Here is a 20,958-nt window from a genome sequence, read left to right on the forward strand (position 1 = left end):
CATTTAATAGACATGCAGATCAAAGAGGGTATAATCAAAGAGGGTAGACCAAAGCTAACAACCTAATCATGGACAAGAACTTCTAGAAAGTTCATATCTGTATACATCTCCCATGGTTGGGAGCACTCACAAAAAGGAATATTACATCCCCCTTAATTTGCACTTATAAATTTGTACATTATCTATATCATATTTTCTACACATTAAAAGTTCAACCAAGACATAATTGTCAAACATTGGCAGTAGGCATTACAGTAGTGTACCAGTGACCATTGTGGTGGCCCAAATTTCCAGCAGCCCTGTTTTAACCCAAGACTATTATTTTCTTATTTTGAAAATAGAGTGTTATTTTCTTACATGACTAAAAAGACTTTACACCTGTTTCTTTTAAATAAAGACATTTATTTAGAGAATTTTAGTAGCATGATAACGCAACCTCACCAAATATTCACAGTTCATCAGGTCAGACAGTAGAACAAGTCCGCGTGAGCTTCTTATAAAGATATGGGTGACCACCTCAATAGCTGCCTCCATCTTCTGTCTTATTAGTGGATGGTTCATAATCCAGAATATGAAGTTTTGGGGCTTTTTCTCAAAAGTAGAAATAAGGAAAATGTCTGAAGCAATGATGTTGACCTTTTTCAAGAAATCTATGAAACTTTAACTGCATATTTCAATCTTGTCCAATCTTTTGTATTATTCTGATTGTCGATAAGAACCAGAGGCCTATGTTGATGATTCTTGATAATTTCAGCAACACTTCCAAAGTACTAGAGCAAGAAAACATAAATGAATTAAACATTGGAATTCACATTAACTTAGAGCTCTGCTCCTCCCATCTTCTCCCACTTTCTCAAGTTAGTCAAAGTTACTAGGTCTCAGCAGACATTCTACCCAAAAAAGTCTAATTTAACAAAGGGTGGAACACTTGAGGTGGCAGACTCTGGCCTTTCTTATATTCGGTAACACTAAAAACACTGGCAGCCTAAATTAGTGGAACCCCTTAGAGAAATTACTTCATTGAGTTATGATGCAATATTTTAATAGTTTTTTATTTGGTAACAAGTATAAAACTGTCATACACTGAGTTTCTCTACATTTTTACAAAACATAGACTATCTGTTACGTTGCATAAATCTTAGATATAAGGACTGATGTAATAAATTAACCCTAGAATTTGGTGTCAGAAGAATTATTTTCCAGATTAATCCATGCTTGTTTTATTTTGTTTTCCTTTTTGAATAAAGAAGCTTTACAAATTCTCATATTTCCATTTCTGCTCTAGCTCCCAAAGCTAATTAATAATTAATTTAGAGGTAATTAACAATGTAATCCATGCCAAGTTTTTGCCATACATATTTATTTTCCCAAATGTTAATTCCTATTGTCTATGGATTTTAAAATGTTCTTCTGGAAAATTATCAATAGTTGAAAGGAACACAAAATAAATATAACACAGAACAGGAAATTAAATGCATTGATTATAAAAAAGTGCTATGAGCTCACAATCATAAATAAATGCATTTAGAGTCGTTTTCAAAAAAGTAGTTATTGTTCTGTCACACTGCCATAAATTTAGCAATTATTACCAATTGATTTTATTGTATTTTAATTTTTCATATAAAGACAAACATCCAGAATTAAAAGTTTTTAGTTATTTGAATACCTTCTAAATATCTATATATTGAATAAAGTATTCAGAATACTGGTCAACTTTTTCAAATGAAATACCAGTTGTCTTTTAGATAATTGGCTATCTGAATATTAGGTCAGGGAGGAGAGGTAAGAGACAGGGACCTTCAAGTATCTTCAGTTTTTATTTCTTAGCTTTCTCTTCAATCACTCAGCTCTTTGTCAATCGCCAATGAAATCAATGATATTCATTCTGTTTGCTTGGCATAGCATGTTGTTAAATTGAATGCAGTTGGAAGTTAAATTGATGGATGAAAGAACCAGGAAATGGAATAGCACAATCTCTTTTAAGTGGATTCCAAGCAAAAGTGTTCTGAACCCAGTAAACACAGGAGAGAGTTGCTAGAATTACGCAAACATCTCAGTCTGTCATTCTAGTCCCTGAATATTTTTGAGTATTTCTTTGTTGGAGTGTTTGGGCATTTGAAATGTTTGAAATATGGAGTTGAGGTGAGTTGAAATGTGTGAAGTAGGGAGCAGAGCTGAGAGTTGAAACATATTGGATGTAGAATTGAGCATAACTTAGTTGCAATTTCCCTTCAGTGCTCTTTTTTTTTTCTTTTTTTTTGTTTATAGTAATTCATTGTTTTTGAGATATTCATACATGGACAGAAAAACAAACTGTTTGATAACTCAAAATCCCATGGTCCATAAAATAAAGCAAATAGATATCAAAGCTATAAAATTACTCAATACTGTATCTATATAATGCCAAAACAACTGCATTAAGTAGTTGAACAGTTAATCAATTGGTTTCTTTTTCTACGCAAATATAAGCAAACAGACTTTTCACAATATCCACATGGCTGACATCATGTAACCAAAGTTTTAATTTTCCATTAAGATGTTCAGTATATGGGAGAAATAACCTTTTTATTGTAGATAACTTAAGAGTTTTAATGGACTCTGTCAGCACTTCCAGATACCATTATAATAATATGCTTTTTCTCCCTTTTTTTTCTTTTTTCTTTTCTTTTTTTTTTTCTTTTTTTGGTATCTATAGGGTGGATATGTAGGGAGTGATAGTGATAAAGACTCTTTAAGCCAAAAGGAATCACTATTTACCAGAGTTTCCTTAGCAGGACAAGAGAGTCCAGAGTCCCTCTGAGAGTTCAAAATATATGAGAGAGTTTCAGGAGTTCTAAACAGGACAGCTCCCTCACCTACCCTTAACCCTCTTAAAGAAGTATTGGACCATGGCCTGGGGAGGCTTTAGAATAAAACCATCCATCCAAAGTCACTCTGCCCTACTAGGATCACCATCATCTGCTACCAATGATTACTACTGAAGAGCATCTATTTTGAAAGATTTGTCAGATAAAGGTTTCAGTGAGAATGACGTTTTTTTCTGAGTAGGAAAAAGCAGATAGTTCTGTTAAAATTTAACTGGTTTTATTAAAAAAAATTTTTTTTAACATTTATTTATTTTGAGACAGACAGAGAGCATGAACAGGGGAGGGTCAGAGAAAGAAGGAGACACAGAATCTGAAACAGGCTCCAGGCTCTGAGCTGTCAGCACAGAGCCCGACGCGGGGCTCGAACCCACAGACCGTGAGATCATGACCTGAGCCGAAGTCGGACGCTTAACTGACTGAGCCACCCAGGCGCCCCCCCCCTTTTTTAAAAAAAAAATTTTTTTTAACATTTATTTATTTTTGAGACAGAGAGAGAGAGAGCATGAACAGGGGAGGATCAGAGAAAGAGGGAGAAAGATTTAACTGGTTTTAAATGATAATGCAATCTATATTTTAAAACCCAAGTTTGGTCTTGATCTATGTTTTGTGTCTTCAGTTTCAGGGCTTTTTGCATTTTCTGATTATCTGAGACCTTATTAAAGGCAAAATAAAACCCCAAACTATAAAACTCCTAGAAGAAAACAGGGAAAAATTTTCATGAGATTGTATTTGGCGATGATTTCTTGAATATGGCACCAAAAAACGCAGGCAACAAAACCAAAAATAGACAAATATGACTACATTAAGTTTAAAAACTTCTGTTCATCAATGGTCACAATCAAAAGAGTGAAACGGCAGTCCATAGAATGGGGGAAAATATTTGCAAATCACCTATCTGACAATGGTTTAAAACTTAGAATATATAAAGAACTCCCACAACACAAAACCAAAAGATCAAATAACCCAATTTAAAAATGGGCAAAGGACTTGAATAGACATTTCTTTAGAGATGATATACAAATGAAAAGATGCTCAAAATCACTAATCACCAGAGAAATTCAAATCAAAACCCCAGTAAGATATCACCTCTCACCCATTAAGATAACTACTATTTAAAAATCCCAGAAAATTTCACGTGTTTGGGAGGCATGTGGAAAAGTTGGAGCCCTTGAGCACTGTTGGTAGGATTGTAAAATGAGGTAATCACTACAGAAAACAATATGGAGGCTCCTCAAAAATTTTAAAATAGAACTACCATATGATCCAGCAATCCCACTTCTGGATATATACTTAGAAGAACTGAAAGCAGGGTCTCAAAGACCTTTTCATGCCCATGTTCATAGAAGGACTATTTATGAGAGCCATCAACAATAGCCAAAGGTCCATCAACAGATGAATGGATAAACACAATGTGGTATACAACATAATGGAATACTATGCAGCCTCAAAATGGAAAGAAATCTTGTCACATACTGCACAGCATGGATAAACCTTGAGGATATAATGCTACATGGAATAAGCCAGTCACAAAAGGACAAATATTGTATGATCCTGCTTATATTAGGTATCTAAAGCAGTCAAATTCATAGAAATAGAAAGTAGAATGATAATTGCCAAGGACTGGGGGAAAGTGGAAAAGGGGAGTTGTTTTCAATGAACATAGAATTTCGAATATGCAAGATTAAAAGCTCTGGAGATCTGTTTTACAACACTGCAAATATATTTAACATTACTAAACTACACACTTAAAAATGATTGGGGCGCCTGGGTGGCTCAGTCGGTTGAGCGTCTGACTTCAGCTCAGGTCATGATCTCACGGTCGGGATTTCGAGCCCCGCGTCGGGGTCTGTGCTGACAGCTCAGAGCCTGGAGCCTGTTTCGGATTCTGTGTCTCCCTCTCTCTGACCCTCCCCCGTTCATGCTCTGTCTCTCTCTGTCTCAAAAATAAATAAACGTTAAAAAAAAAATTAAAAAAAAAAAGAAAAAAAATGACTAATATGGTAAATTTTAAGATATGAATTTTTTTATAATTAAAAAAAAAGCAAAATAAAGAATATATTTATTGACAGAAGACCTTATCGGTTTGTTTTACAAATGCTACTCTCCTGCCTGTAATCAATCAACAAATAAATTCATCATTTAATAAGTATATATCAAATATCCACTAAAGTCAGCTATTCTTCTGTGATTCTGGAAATACAGAGGTGAGCAAGACCTAGTTTAGTCCGTGGCCTCATCTAGTGGAGAAGATGACAATTATGACAATTTCTAACAATTCAGATGCTTTCTAACAAGTGCTGGGTTCGGAATGGGTATAGTTCTTTCTGAAGGAGTATTGAAAATAAATATTTCTTAACTTGAATTTTTAAATGCTATTTCCTCTGCTTAGATTGTTCTTTCCACTTTTCTCCTTCTCATCTTTAACTTTCATTTTAGCTACTCAAATTCAACCCATTACTCCAGGCCAGTACAAGTTTCACTCCCTTTCTGACCATTTATGGATTATTCCAGCCCATATTTCAGGGCTCACTTATAAAAACAAACTGGCTAAGCAGAGGTATGGTAAACATTGAGTTTAGTCCAGATTAAAGAGGGGTTGGACTTTAAATCTGGTTAGTACTCAAGACCTACTGTAATGCTTTTCTCTTGCTGCAGGCCCAAAAGCTCATTCGGGTCCATGGGAATCTAATGTATCAACACAAGTTTCTGCATCTCTTCTGATCCTTCCTTGGTCATCTACTTTTAAATTTTTCTTAATGTTTATTTATTTTTGAGAGAGAGACAGAGCATGAGTGGAGGAGGGGCAGAGAGAGAGGGAGACACAGAATCCGAAGCAGGCTCCAGGCTCCAAGCGGTCAGTACAGAGCCCGACATGGGGCTCGAACTCACGAACCGTGAGATCATGACCTGAGTCAAAGTCGGATGCTCAAGCGACTGAGCCACCCAGGTGCCCCCTTGGTCATCTGCTTTGGTATTTGAGTTGAGATCCTAGTTCTTGACTTAGGAGCTCTGGACACTGACCTTCATTCTTACGACATTAATTCTACTTGACATTTCAACTTTGATTTCTATATTCCTCTGAACCAAAATACTGAATCAGACTGAGTCCACTAAGTAACAGGATAAAGGGACTAAGTGCAGCCTTTACATCATGCAAGTCTATCCTCCTGTCTTCTGTAGATTATGCTGCCTGAACACAGTATTTTATCTTGTACTCTTTTTATGACATGTATGCAAGCCTCATACCGAGTGCCCTTGCATCCTTTCTCTTCATTTCTAGCACCTAACACACTATGACATCATTGTGCTCAATACATAGTTATAGAGTTGGATTAAAAGAGATGTTACTGACCTCTTCACCATTTTTCTTCCTGCCCAAAGCATACTGCTTTGTTGCTTCGATAAATCTCACAGGGATATTATATACTCGCTTATTAAAGAATACAACTAGTGTATATGGCTGTTTGGAATCATGGCCGGAGCTTTTCCGAATAAGAAATGATCCATCCTGTTTATTAAAAGAAAAACATGATTACGGTGAGTATACTTATGTTTTCACAGGTTATTAATCAGTTCATACCTACATTATATTCAAAATGTAATTATTGAGCTATGTGATTTTCATCATTGATTATAGTTTATTATTTTCCAAGAAAATACTTCAGTAAAATATATACTTACAGAAAATCCGGAGTGAGGTCAATGCCAGCTTTTTGATGCATGAAATAAGATGTTATATTTATAGATTTAGAAATGTTTAATCTTTAGATTAAGATTAAACAAAAAGGGCACTCTTGAACTAGGAACCATGTCTACACGTTACCTATGACTAAAAGAAATATGAAACAAATTCCATTTAAAAGTACTATGAGAAGAAAGCAGAAATTGGGAATCAAAACATTTGATGTGATGAGAATTCTCTTCCCCAAAACTTACACTGAAGCAGAAAAAACTGTAACACAACATACCAAATTAATTAAATATTTTATAAAATATTCTAGGGGTGTCTGTCTGGCAGTAGAGCATGAAACTCTTAATCTTGGGGTCGTGAGTTTGAGCCACATGTTGGGTGTAGAGATTACTTAAAATGAATACATAATTTAAAAACTTAAAAAATAAATATTCTATATCAGAAATTAAAAAATTTTGAACAAAAAATGGACAAAAAGCAGAAGGAAGAAATGCAACAAGAGTTCATCAAACTGAGGAAGGAAACTGAAGAGAAAGGCAAATCTGGGTCAGAAATGAAGAAATTACAAGATGCCCAAGGGACAATACCTTTAAATGAAGATACGATAAATGAGTAAAGGAAGGCATGGAAGCAACCAAGACAGAAAACAACAACAAAAAAGGAGATTTAAAAGAAGAAGAAGAAGAAGAAGAAGAAGAAGAAGAAGAAGAAGAAGAAGAAAAGGAGAAGAAGAAGAAGAAGAAATACAATAGGGTCAGAGTGGTTAAAATGGAAGAAAGACAAAAAAGGCCCAAAATGCATGTAATTTGAGTCCTTGAAGAGAAAAACAAAACAATAGAAGAGAACTACTGTTTAAGACTGGAATTTTATTGGAAAAATAAATTTATTGGAAATAAATTTATTGGAAATAAGAGAAAACTTAAATCTATATGTAGAAAGGGGTTCCATCTATCTGAAAAAATTGACCTGAAAATCAACTCAGAGACACATTCTAGAAAACTATTAGATTTTAAAAACAAAAGGTCTGCAGAGTCTTCAGACTAAAATATGAAATTACACATAAGGGTAAGAAAATAACATTAGCATCGGACTTCTCAAAAATATCCTATAAAACAAGGTGGGGCACCAGGGTGGCTCGGTTGGTTAAGCGTCTGACTCTTGGTCTCAGCTCAGTTCATGATCTCACGGATCACGAGTTCAAGCCCCACATTGGGCTCTGTGCTGATGCATGGAGCCTACTTAGGATTCTGTCTCTCCGTCTTTCTGCTCCTCCCCTCTGTGTGTGTATGTGTGTGCTCTCTCTCTCTGTCTCAAAAAAGAAAATAAACTTAAAAAAAAAAAACAAGACAATACAATGGAGCAACACTTTCAAAACTCAAGACAAGGGTTTTTATAAGCTGTCAAGGTATCCTCCAGGTTATCAGGTTATAAAAAAAACAGCTTTGAATGTGCAAGGACTCAGGGAATAATGTAAACATAGTCCTTCCTGAGAATCTACTACAAGGTGAGATTTGTCAAACAAAAAGAGATAACTGGAAAGCCAGCCAGCAAAGGGATGAATGGAAAGCATTTAATATATTTAATTGTAGAGGTAGGACTAGAGCAAAGGAAGCAAAAACCAGTATGTAAATGTCATATATTCTGACAAAGTAGGTGCAAGTGAAAAAAAAAAAAAAAAAAAAAAAAAAAAAGAAATGGAAGAAGGAAAGAGCAAGAAAAGGAAAGGTGGCACTTTAATTTTGGATTTTCTAAACTAACTGCTCCTAGTGTTTCCTACATGATTTGCCTTGGGCTCTCTAAAAATTTACTTCCAGGTACTTTCTGCCACCTTGACCTTGATCTTTTAACCCATGCATTGATCCAAAATAGACTGTTACTTCTCACTCCTGAATGGATCTCATGTAGGAGCAAGCCTTACAGAGATCTGCCCCTGCAGCCTTCTCTCCCACTGTTTGGAGAGCAGTGGGGCCTACGGATCCTTGCAAAGGAAGGACAAATAGAAATAAGATGTAGGAACAAAGAGGGAGATGCTTGAAAGACAGGAGGGGATGGCAATGGCTCTTGAATAAGTAAATAAAAAAGATCCCTGCATCTATAATCGCTGCAATTATTTGGTCAGCGAATTATTGGGATGACAGCTGTGCCTATAGTAGACTGGGAACAGAATATGGGATTTAAAAATGGTCACACCTGGGGCACCTGGGTGGCTCAGTGGGTTAAGCATCTGACTTCGGCTCAGGTCATGATCTCATGGTTTGTGAGTTCGAGCCCCACGTCCAGCTCTGTGCTGACAGCTCGGAGCCTGGAACCTGCTTCGGATTCTGTGTCTCCCTCTCCCTCTGCCCCTCCCCTGCTCGGGCTCTGTTTCTCTCTCCTCTCTCTCTCTCTCTCTCTCTCTCAAAAATGAATAAACATTAAAAAAGTCTTTTAAATGGTCAAACCTTGTTTGATCTGTATAAAGCCTCTTCAGCAGACTTTCGATCGCAGGCACCGGCATACCACGGCTTGCAGTGGATGTCAGCTTCCTGTGAAATGGAAAAGAATGTCAGTAGCACAGTACCTTCTGGCACTGAAAACAAAGTCCCACTTTGCATTACCAAGACAAATCTGTGTTTGGACCAGTAATTTGAAAATGAGTTTTCTGCTTCTTTTGATCAATCACAGGATTACATAATTGACTTTTTTCTCATTTGGCCTTAGTGCTTGAGCATTCTTATCAATCAATCAATCAATCAATCCTGCCTGATTCTTGAGCCATTTATTCCTTCCTCCTAAACAAGTTATAATCTCCCTTTCTATTGTGATCTTATTGTTGTTGCTTTGTGGAGTGCTTCTTAATTTCCAAAATGTTTTTACCAAATATTATCTTATTTGATTCTTTTAACTGTTTTGAAGGCAAGAAGGACACATAATATCATCCCTATGTTACATCTGAGAAAGCTTAGGGAGACTTGCCCAAGGGCATACAGAGTTCTTTCTCTGTCTTTTTAAAAACTGTGCTGCGTTGTGTGTTTTAATATCATATGCCTCCACAGATCTATTCTGAGAAAATTACACAGTTTAAATAGAATCTATGTGAGAGGAAGAACAATAAAAACAACATACTTCTTTGCTAGTTTTGAAGAAACACAATTGTTATTTAGGGCATCTAGAATACAAAGTGGTATACATCGAGCAGGGACTTAATCCCTGAAAAAGAAAAATGTAGTCTGTATCCATCAGCAAGTGATAACTCACAAGCTGACTTTTAAAATACAGTCTGTCTTCAAGCTTTACCCCAAGCCCCTTCCAAGAAAACATGCCCTTTCCTGCATTTTAATGGTAGCAATAAGAGTTCATTCATACCTGTTCTGACAAATGAGGGTTAGATGAAAATTGGCCATCCACAGCTGGGCTTCCCCCTTCTGGAAATCCTGGAAGGGATTTGAAAAATCAATGGGGTCTTCATCTTATCTTGAGAAGTTATTATGTCCATACTCTCAACACTGTGCTGGGCGCTGCAGGGGGCACACACACTGACAAATCATTCACACGCCAAAAAAAATCCTTAATTGCAGTGGTTCTCAAAGCATGGTCTGAGGACCTCAGGAATCCCCAGGATTCTTTCAGAGAGGTTGTGAGGTCTTTTCAAATCCGTATCTTTGTGAAGCCCAAAGTTCTTCATATACTTCAGCCAGAAAAACATCGCAACAGATTGAATGTAGAGGCAGATATGAGAATCCAGCTGTCCCTGTTAGTCTAGGCATTAAAGAGACTTCAAAAATGCAAAACAATGCCACTCTTTCCACTCAATTGTTTTTGTTTGGAAAATATAGTGGTTTTTCATGAAAATATTTTATGTTAACATGTAATGGGTTTAACATTTTTAAAGGAAAAAATAAAAGTTTTAATTACAAATGGATTAATAAATATGTTTTAAATGTCTGTTTTAATTAATACATTAAGTATCAATAGAAAGAAACATGTGAACCAAAGGTCTTTGGGTCTGCAATGATTTTAAGAGTGTTTAAATGGTCCTGAGGCCAAGACATGTGAAAATTGCTGCCTTAAGGCATAAACTTCCTCAAGGAGTTTATAATCTAAATGTGGAGACACATGAAATACAGAAAATACTGCATTCATTCATTCATTCATTCATTCATCATCGTGTGCCTGCCATGGATCACGGCATTGGGGATAGCTATATAGCGGTCAAACAAAACAGCAAAATGCCCTTCCCTCATGGAGCTTAAGTTTCAATGGAGTGATTGAGACAGGCAATAAGACATAAGAAATATATATGCAATATTACAGAGTTGTAAGTGCAAGGAGAAAAATAAGCAGGGAAGGGTTTGGGGTTAGCCTTGGAAAAGCAATATGTTGAAATAGGCTGGTCGGGAAGGCCTCACTGAGGTGACATTTAGGGAAGATCTGCAGTGAGAGAGGCAGGAGGCATGCAGATATCTCAGGAAAGAGTGTTCCAGGTAAGGGGAATAGGGCAAGGGGCCTAGCATGTTTGAGGGATGGAGAGGGGGTCATTGTGCCTGGAGCGTGGAGGGAAAAGGAGAGAAAAATAAGGGATGAAGTCAGACACCAGGTAATGAAGGGGCCAGCGGTGTAGGACTTGGTGGACCCCTTAGCATGACTTGAGCCTTAACAGACACTGTATGGGAAGCTTTTGGGGGGGTTTTGAACAGAGTAGTAATGTAATCTGCCTGTCTTTCAACAAGGTCACTCTGGCTGTAGGGCTGGAAATAGATCCAAGAAAGCAAGGGCAGAGAGAAGAGGCCAGTTTGGTGTTCTTGCAAGCCCAGGCAGGAGATGATGATGGCCTAGAACAGATGGTGGCAGTGGATGGTTGGATATCAATTATATTTTGAAAGAATAGCTGGAAGGTGTGTGAAGAAAGCAAGCGAGGGACGCTCGGGTGGCTCAGTGGGCTAAGCATCCAATTTCGGCTCAGGTCATGATCTCACAGTTCGTGGGTTCGAGCCCCTCATCAGGCTCTGTGCTGACACCTCAGAGCCTGGAGCCTGCTTCGGATTCTGTGTGTGTCTCTCTCTCTGCTCCCCCTGCCACTCACACTGTCTGTCTCTGTCTCTCTCAAAAATAAACATTTAAAAAATTTTTTTAAAAAAGCAAGCAAGCAAGCAAGCAAGCCAGCAGTTCTGGGGAGCTCTAAGTTTTTGACCAGAGCAACCATAATTGTCCTTTATTAGGAAGGGAAGCATGCAGGAGAAACAGGCTTAGATGTTTTCTCCTGGATGTTCAAAAGCAACAGCCACCCGTTGTAACAGGATCGGGCAGTGATGGCTTGGCGGGCCCAGCAAGGCTGGGCGTGAAGGAAGGGGTGCGTTCTCATGGGTCGGGACAGTACTCCTGGGTGGGCGCAGCCACAGAGGGTGGGAGGTCAGGCTCTCCCAGGCCACACAGTATAAGGTGGTTGGCGGTTATTGCAGCTTGGGCAGTTAAGGGAGTTCAAGCCTGATATTTTCTGACCCTTGAATAAGTGCCAGTCCTGTTCTACTTTCCACATCTTAGTTCATTTTGTCCTCACATGGGCCCATTGTGGGAGGAGCTATTAGACCCCATTTTCCAGCTGAGGCCCTGACCGCCCCATCCGAAACAGCAGACTCCACTGCCTCTGATACTCTGTGACCCTACCCCTGCCAACTTGCTTTCTTTTTCTTTATAGCACTTTAACGTTTACCCACTAGCATATGATTTATCCAGTTGTTTCTGGTTTTTGTCTATCTCCCCTGGTAGAATAGAAGCTCCATAGGGGCAGGGATTCATTTGTTTTGTTCAGTGCTGTCTACCCTGTGTCTAGAACAGTGTCTGGCTTGTGACAGAAGGTTAGTAAGGATTTGCCAGTTGAAAGAATGACTTAGGTTGAAAAACAATAAAAAGTATAACAAAGCTTTACACAGTGAAAAAGAACATTTCTATAGCCAAACCACTTGCACTTTGTGTTCAGAATTTAAGAATACATATGTCTTTTATATATATGTTTGAATTTCATTTATTGAGATAAATAAAAAATTTAATTGAAACCTGAAAACTGATTAACATAAATGCACATAATTTGTTTGTTTATAACAATTATTTTATTTATGTTTACCAAATCTTGCTTATTTTGGAATATCTTCCAAATTACCCATGCACACTGGGGTTTTGTTTTGTTTTTTCATTTTTTCCTACATTTGAGTAGAAGGGAAATCAAAGTTTGGGCAGTTCTGTTCTACAAGTCCGACTTCATATGTTTTTAGGGTGATGTTCTATTTGCCTTGGGAAAATTATCCAGCTATTTGCCAAATATTTTTAGGGTAGCTTTTATGGATATATTTTATGAGCATCAAAGTGTCTTTTAGATTTAATTTCAATAACAATCATTTATTGAAGACCTTGTATATATAAAGCACTATATCAGGTACTTAATCTTATTTTAAAAACAGTTGTACTATTTTTATTAAAAAATTAAATATAAAAGATGCCCAGTATGACTGGTAAGATATTGAATCAATACTAAAAAAAGAAAAATGATCTCAGATTTATTTACTTTTGAAAATTACTCCATGAAACAAATATTCTTTTTTAAAATCTTCGTTTGTTTGTTTGTTTTGAGAGAGAGAGAGTGCACATGCAAGTGTGAGTAGGGGCGAGGCAGAGAGAGAGAGGGAGAGATAGAGAATCTCAAGCCGGCTCCACACCGTCAGCACAGAGCCTGATGAGGGGCTTGATCACAAACTAAGAGACCACGACCTGAGCCGAAATCAGTAGTTGGACGCTTAACCAGCCAAGCCACTCAGGTGTCCTGAAATAAATACTGTGGCTCCATCTAACAGAAAAGGAAACAAGTCAGAGAGGGCACTAAGATCCTCCAGCTGGAAGTGTTGCTCAGACATGATGATCCAGCCTTACCTACAACGTGATATTGTTTTTCATGTTTCACCGTACTTACTTGGCAGAGGTACAGGTTTGTGATGGATTTGTCTGCAAGGAAGAATTTCAGATTAATTAAAGGGCAAAGCACAAGATGAACAAGTCTGACATTTTGCTTGCACTGAAGATGCTCTGAGCAGGGGCATCACAAAGGAGTCAACCCAAATGGCCAATAAAACATATTGAAGGACAGATAAGGCACCAAAACCTTCAAGGTAAGTAAAACTATCCCCTTTAGTTTTTGAAAAGGAAGGGCCTTGACTAAAGTGTTAGATTTTAGTGAAGACCAATAAACCCAAATATTAGATCTTTGTGAGTCTAAGAAGTTCTTTTAAAGTTCTTTCCTACTTAACACCTTTAAAAATTTTAATTGCAAAACAATGAATGTCAGATCTTTACCAAGCACTAAGCCCGTGTCACTATGCAATGTAACGATACAGGTGTTAGGGAAACTTATTTTTAAAGGAAGGGATTCTTACTTCTGGGCAGGAGGAAACACTGATGACTGCATATTTTCTTGTCTGTGACTAGATGCTCGGTGGCGTTCAGCAGGTATGGGTTTTTCTGCATTGAGAAAGTTTTCATATCAGACTAGAGTGAAATGTCTGTTCCCAACCCAGCAACATCAACCAAGAAGAAACGGATTTGGTCTGATGTTTTCCTATGAACCCGTCTTTCACCAGGATGCCATCTGTTTGTACACCTGTCAGTCTGGTGATGTGTTTGCACTATTAGGACCGGGCATCCTACCCAGCAGTGTTGCAGGCAAACCTCACAGCTCTGTGGCAATATACATGGGGACTGAGCCATGGGGGCTGGACCTTTAAATGTGTGAGTACAGGTGGGAGCCAGAGACGAACAAGTTTGACCCACACCTGTATCCCTCACACAGGTGTTGCAACACAGTTTATCTTCATTAGTCATAAGAGGTGTTATAAGTAATTTCTAACTGATAAGAGGTAAAATATGAGAGTTTGCAAATAATCTACTCTTTTTGCAAAATTAACTGAGCAAATTCAAGGTCATCCCAATAATAATGTTAATCACATTTGCATTTCATTGTGTTTTCCTGAGTGGGAGAAGAAAGGGTGGGGTTATAACTGGTACACAGGGAAATGGGTAAACCTGAAATGTAAGAAATTTATGCTGAATTTATGTTGAACTTTACTGCTGGACCATGGATAAATGTGATGATAAATTATTTTAATGCTTTGTTCTCCTTCAAATTTGGTCTAGGGTGTGTTAGAATCTTGGTATGTCTATGGGTGTGTGTTCCACATGGAAGAAAGGTGAGCTATGGGTCTTCTGTTACAGGACCCCAAAAGAGTAAAGTAGTATGAACTCAAAGATTCAAATAAATGATAAAATAGACTTGAGAGGTTCATGTAATGCAGCAAAATTCAGAAGCCTTGAGGCCCTGAAGAATGTTTTAAGTCGATGGCACCCTACTTTGAGCTGCCATGTGAGATGTTTTGTTCATGACTTTACAACTTGATAATTTCGGAAGGAGAAACAATGAACACACTTGGTTCCCACAGCCTGATGACCACCCTGCTTTGTCTCTGCAGTCCTGGAGGTTTCCTTTCTAGGTGAGAAAAGGCTGTTCACCTGCACTGGGCTTGGAAGATTATTGCCTCTGTCCCTGAGACAAGTCACAAAAGAGACAGCATGCCAAGCTCTTGTATAGGAGCCCTTTGGGAATGAGGACACCGGAGCTGCGTGGCACATGCCAAGAGCTCCTTCTGGGCTGGTTTTCAAAGGCTCCTGAAGTCAATGGAATTTGCACAGGGTTGAGCTTACTTCCTGCAGAGGCTCACCCTAGGGCTCCACTATAATTTGAGCTCCCTGCTCAACAGGCACAGAAAACTGTAAGGTATGGAAGGACAGTGAGGCAAAAGCATCAAAGGAAAGGGAGATGAAAGCCAGATAGCAGAAAGGGAGTGATAGCTCAAAAATAGCCTGGAGGAAGAAAGATGCGGGGAAACAGATGTAAAAAAAAACAAACAAACAATGGAGCAGTTGAAGCAGACAGGCGAGGTGTAGGACACATTCAGAAAATGTCCAACATCCATCGTCAAAGATACCAGAGCATTTTATGTGGATGCGCCCATGTTAACTCAGGAAATGAATGGTGAGAATACTCAGCTTTAACGCTGGGTAGCTTCAGTTGTAGAATTAGACGGTTTAGGGCTTTAACTCTATATAGTGTTCTAAGTGTTGAGATCATGGATAGTTCTTACTTCTTTCTTTTTTTTTTTTTTTATTTCCCCCAATATTTTTCAAATACAGATAGTTTTTTCAATGGAAAATTCCAATTAAAAGTATTTGTGAGGTTTTAAGGATACGATAAAGCGAAGAAAAACATTTGAAGATGTGAGGTACTAAAATAGACATTTGAATTCAGAAAACATTACTTTCAACACTTAGCAAAAGAACTTGCTCAGATAAACAGATTTTTATAAGTTTCATTACTGTAACTAAGCTATTGTTTTAAAATACATGAATGCCTCTAAATAAGTCTTCATATCTATGTAAAGCCATAGATCCGTGTCTGGCAAGTCATATGTCTCCAAACAGGCAGGTTTGGGGCGTGTAGACTACAGCCTTGCCCCAAAGACACTGGCTCAAAATCTCAGGTCCTTCCTGCTCGTTAAAAAGCCAAGGCCACTTTATTTAGAAACCCGAGTTTCATATTCACAATTGCTTTATAAGTAGTCAAAGCAAATTAGAAATACACTTATGTACAGATCCTTAATTAAAATAGCTTTGAGAGGACATACTCATCCTTCAGAATAATACAGGTTTACCTTCACAAACAGTTGAAGCGTTCTGTTGAGGCGTAAGTGGAGTCTATTAAAAAAAAAATAGGCAAGGATATTCACTACGGTGGGATGTGGAAATAAATGTCAAAGCAACGTTATTAAAATAAGTACTTGGGGAGGGCATTTCTTTGATGCATAGCTATTGTTTCAATCACAAGAACAACAATAAAAAGCACCCAGTTCCCAGCCCAACATCTGCAATAAGCAGCAATGGACTAGAAGTGTATCACGGAAGGGGCAGTGTCGCCCTGGTGTAGGGACTTCCGTGCCCTGTCAACAAGGCTCACGGATGCCCTGACCCCCAGTAGCTGCTGGCCAGTAGCTCTTGCACAGAGGGAATGTGGCCTCTGGCTCTGGTCTTAGGGCCCCACCTCAGTGTTTGCTACGTGACTGCAGATGTCAGGTTACAGAGTAGGCACTAGGTCAAGGGGGGCTTCCTCAGACAGTGGGCTGGCCCAGGTTCCCCACATTCTGGCCAGAATCCAAGTGTAGTCGGGCCTGTGTGTGCCTGATACACCATTAGCCCCCAGGCCGGCAGATGGAAAGCAGACACAGGCGCTCCCCATGGGGAAGGCAGATGTCAGGGGAGGAAGGGAGCCCGGCTGCCACCTTGGATCTGCTGCTCACACTCGGTGAAGCCCCCCACCCCCCGCCCCTCCCGCCCCTGGGGCTAAGTGAGGATGAGCTCCTCCCATGCAGCCTCTTCCCTGGCTAACTGAGGAAGCTAAATTTCTCTTGGAGCATCTGGGCGGCAACTTCAGTTGCTAAAATTGCTGTGTTCACCTTAGCTGGAAGCACTGTCAACTTTAAATAAGGGAATAAGAATAAGCATGGCAGGAAATATGAAACACATTTAAATGCAAAATTAACTTACTGTCTTCAGTGGGGTAGCTGGTTTTTTCCTGGAGGATAAAAAGAGATTGGGCTTTGTTAAAACATAACAAAGATAAAGTGGAGCTGACTGCTTATCATTTCACTCTCCAGTTTAAACTAGAATAATAAACATGATATGAGTGTGTTGGGAGACTATCCTTCAAGGGCAGAGGGGGATGGAATGGGGATTTAGTCCTGATCCTCCCAGCTTCAGATAGAGTCCACTGACAGATGGCTAAGAGTTAACTGGGGATAAACGGGAGCGCCAGTTGCCAGGGAGTCAGGATAGCTGAGTTCTTGTTCCAGTTCCGCTGCTGATTGCTCTGTGACCTCAGGCCTCTTTCTCTCGCCTGTGAGGCTGGTTGCAGCTTTAGTTTCCTTGTCCGTAAAATGAGGACTAGACTCGGTATTTTGAAAGTATGGACACAGAGATCTCCCATCCTCCAAGGGTAAGCTCGGGCTACAGTGTATGGACGCGAGTGGAGATAGGAGGATGGCCCAGCAGGTGGAACCGCAGCCAGCACCCCTCCTTGCCCACTGCTGTCCTGCCTCAGGTGACTAGTCTCTACTAGACACTTACCTAGGATTTCATCCCGAACAGAGAAATCGAAGACCAACACAAGTGTGAAAACCACTGTGATTTGTGGTCCTGTAGGGGCTTGTCTCAGCTTGGTTCCGGTAGAGATTATAATCGAATATTGTAAGAGTGTATACTTCTTTTCTGTGTTTAAAGACTGTCACCTCTCTCTCTCTCTCTCTCTCTCTCTCTCTCTCTCCCTCCTTCTCGGTCTCTCTTTGTTTTTGGCTCAGAGCTGGAAGATGGGAGGAAGAACACTAACAATTCCCAAGTGCCTGTCTCTGGGTTAGGCTTTTCATGTTCCTTAAACCTCACGGTGACCTTTTAAAATGGATATTATTGTTGCATTTTGGAGATTAGGAAACTGAGGCTCAGAGAGATTAAGTAATTTGCCCAAAGTGATAAAACTCAGGCAAGGGAGAAATTTTGGTCAATAAACCTTTGAACCTAAGAATTTCTTTGCTTTCCACAGAGGCGGAATCAAGATTATAATCATGCAGGCCAGCTTTGTACATATTTAAGCGGGCTTTTAAAATAACCTATTGAATCAATATAAAATTATGGGGGTCACTGTTTGTGATATTAATACGTTACAGCACCTAACAGTTTACAAAGCTCTTTTACATTCAATAAGAAAGTATCACTCTCTTATCTCACCTTTGAAAGGAACCTCGGCAGTATGGCCTTTGATGGAACAATCCAGTGTGTGCTGTTGGGTGTACATGTGTTTGTTTACATATCGTTAGCTACTCGAAAGAGAAGTGGAGGAGTAGAAAGCAAAGATGAAACCTGCTCATGGGTCTCAAAATTATTCAGGCGCTGGAGCTTCTGTCTTTCGGAACACAGGTCAATGAACTCAAGACTTAACTAAGAATTTAGGGGAGGAAAGACTGCCGGTTCTTTATTTCAGCAGGAGACCCGTAGTCTGACTTGCATGCCAGGGGAGCGCAGGAGAACAGGGCAGTGGGGCTTGTTTTCCACACCCTTTAGGAACACACCTACTGTAATGTGAGGTGCACCTGTATCTGAGCCTGGGCCGCTGTGCTCCTCTGGAGGGAAATAGCAGAAAAAGCCCCCTCGTTCCCCCCCCCCCCCCCCGGGGTTCTCAGGCAGGACCGCTCTGTGGATTCCAGGAGGCCCTGCCCACAGCAGTGGTGGAGAGCGTCCACTCACATCTCACAGGGCTGATTCTCTACAGCAGGTACTCACCCGGCCCGGGGCATTGGGGACGGCGCAGCAGGAGAAGGTGACTTGGCGTCCCAGGCCCCGCTGTTACGACCTGCACAAACATACACACAGGTTAGTCTCCGAGTCCTGAACCTGGGGCTGACGGTCACAGTGAGGCTGGCCTTTCCAGCAGGCTCAGAGATGTAGGCACATTTTTGGTTTTTTTCAGTCAAGCATCTATAGGGGGTTACACAGAAGCTATTGGGGAAAGCCTATAGGCAAAGGTGATGAAATATCTAAATGATGGCGATTTATAAGCTCAGAACCAGAATGAGAAGTAGGGACTCCATCTTAATATTTCTAAATGACCTTCTCTTCCATGACACAAGCACAGAACCCCTGATTCTGTGGGCTCAGTGAAAGCCCCCCAGTGTTCCTATAGGAAGGAGCCAAGAGCTCATACCTGCATCTATACACACACACACTGCACAGATGTGCACACCAGCAGTGCCTAGGGACAATGTGACAGACCCACCACTCCCACTACGAGCCCACATGCACCTCACCTTCACAGGCTGTTCATTGATCTCTGAATTCTCAGGCCTTTTTGCCCGTTGCACAGACAGATTGAGACAAGTAACAAGCTACTGCCTAATCGCATCTTCCAGAGTCACAGAAGGGACCCGGCGGGCCTCGACTGCTGCACCGCACTGCCCTCCCGCTACCTAAGGCAGGGGGCAGACGGTCATGAGGGAGGAACGGAGACAGGCAGAGCTTCACCACCAGGACAGAGCAGGCCAGGAGGGAGAGAGCCAGACACCAAGCCAGCTCCCCTCCGCGTCTCCCGGCTGCCTTCTCTCAGGCTGATGCTCACCTGCCTGGGCGTCACGGCCCAGTGAGACAAAAGCGCTTTATTGACTTAAAGTGAACCGAATACGCATTTTGTTAAGAAATGACTACATTTCTAAGCCCACAGTTCCTACTGGACCTACAGGGGATGCTCTGGAAATATAGGTAGGACCTGCCCTCAGTATGTATTATTTTAGTTTGCGAGATAAAGCACGTTATCGGTGAGTGCTGAGGCAGTAATCGCCTACTGAGAATTACTGAGAACCTGGTACGTGAAGAGCACTGTGTCAGGGGTTGTGGAAGAGGTGAAGATGCAGAGATAGGCCTCTGCCCCCTCGGAATTTGCAACATGAGGACATACGCCCGCCATGCCGCTTCACCTCACAGGACCACCTACGCCAAACACAAAAAAGAAAAAGGCCTCCACAGGCATGAAAAATAGAGATCATAAAGCTCATTCTCATGTACTTTAGAGAGAGAGAGAGAGAGGCCTTCAGGCTTTCGTTTAGAGCCCATCCACTCCTTTTCTACACACAGTCCTTACACAGAACTAGTTTCCACGAATGCCCGGAACGGCCCTCCACACGACTCTCACTTACATGTTAACCCAATCTTGATGTGACTTTTAAGAACTTTTGCAAAAGAGACTATGTTCAGAATTTTTACCATTTCATATGACAATAAACTGAGATGCCATCTGAATATGAAGTGTGAGTCCAAGTGTGTTTCACTGGTTGGTGAACCAATCAAATGGATGTTGTCCTTCAAATTCTCAATACCTGACTGATGCTATTAAAATACCCTTGACTACTCATAGATCTTGATGGAGGGTTTCAGGGACGGAGGGGGGAAAACGCTCGTCCGAAAAGTAAGGAAACAGAAAGAAGGTCTGAGTCAGAATTTCCTCCCTGGGGTTTTCCCTCTCTTTCGATGCCAAAGGCTCATCTGGCCTGGGGTACATTGTTGTCATATTTTTACTGCCTGGCTTCTCTACTGAGCTTCCCTTCCCTTCACATCTTCAAACAGTGTGCCAACATGTTCCTTCCCCCGTCCTCGCTCATAAATAACTTCTGCTATCAGAGAGGGAGGAGCATGCCGCCTTCCCCTGTGGTGGTACCATAAGTGTCGGTGGGAAACCCATGGTCTCACACCAGGACAGGGTTCTAGTTATTTCTTTGCCACCAGATGGGC

The 20,958-nt window shown here is 40.3% G+C and overlaps 1 protein-coding gene and 1 long non-coding RNA gene across 3 annotated transcripts in view; one reads left to right on the forward strand and one right to left on the reverse strand.

Moving 5' to 3' along the window:
* Positions 1-381: 381 nt before the first annotated feature.
* BLNK (B cell linker) overlaps positions 382-20,958 on the reverse strand; it is a 76,411-nt gene continuing 55,834 nt past the window's right edge. For both annotated transcript variants that reach the window (XM_006938046.5, XM_006938047.5), the window contains 9 exons: positions 18,961-19,030; positions 17,176-17,203; positions 16,287-16,329; positions 13,959-14,043; positions 13,499-13,530; positions 9,904-9,971; positions 9,000-9,083; positions 6,220-6,375; positions 382-770 (listed from right to left, as the gene is read on the reverse strand). In XM_006938046.5, the coding sequence (XP_006938108.1) occupies positions 651-770; positions 6,220-6,375; positions 9,000-9,083; positions 9,904-9,971; positions 13,499-13,530; positions 13,959-14,043; positions 16,287-16,329; positions 17,176-17,203; positions 18,961-19,030 (686 nt within the window). In that variant the 3' untranslated portion in view covers positions 382-650. The remainder of the gene's footprint in view (positions 771-6,219; positions 6,376-8,999; positions 9,084-9,903; positions 9,972-13,498; positions 13,531-13,958; positions 14,044-16,286; positions 16,330-17,175; positions 17,204-18,960; positions 19,031-20,958) is intronic.
* Positions 17,305-20,475, forward strand: LOC123380863. The gene is made up of 2 exons (XR_006587195.1): positions 17,305-19,050; positions 19,520-20,475. It is a non-coding gene; the product is annotated as an uncharacterized LOC123380863 (long non-coding RNA).

Source organism: Felis catus, chromosome D2, assembly GCF_018350175.1.
Source record: "Felis catus isolate Fca126 chromosome D2, F.catus_Fca126_mat1.0, whole genome shotgun sequence".
Taxonomy (NCBI): Eukaryota; Metazoa; Chordata; class Mammalia; order Carnivora; family Felidae; genus Felis; species Felis catus.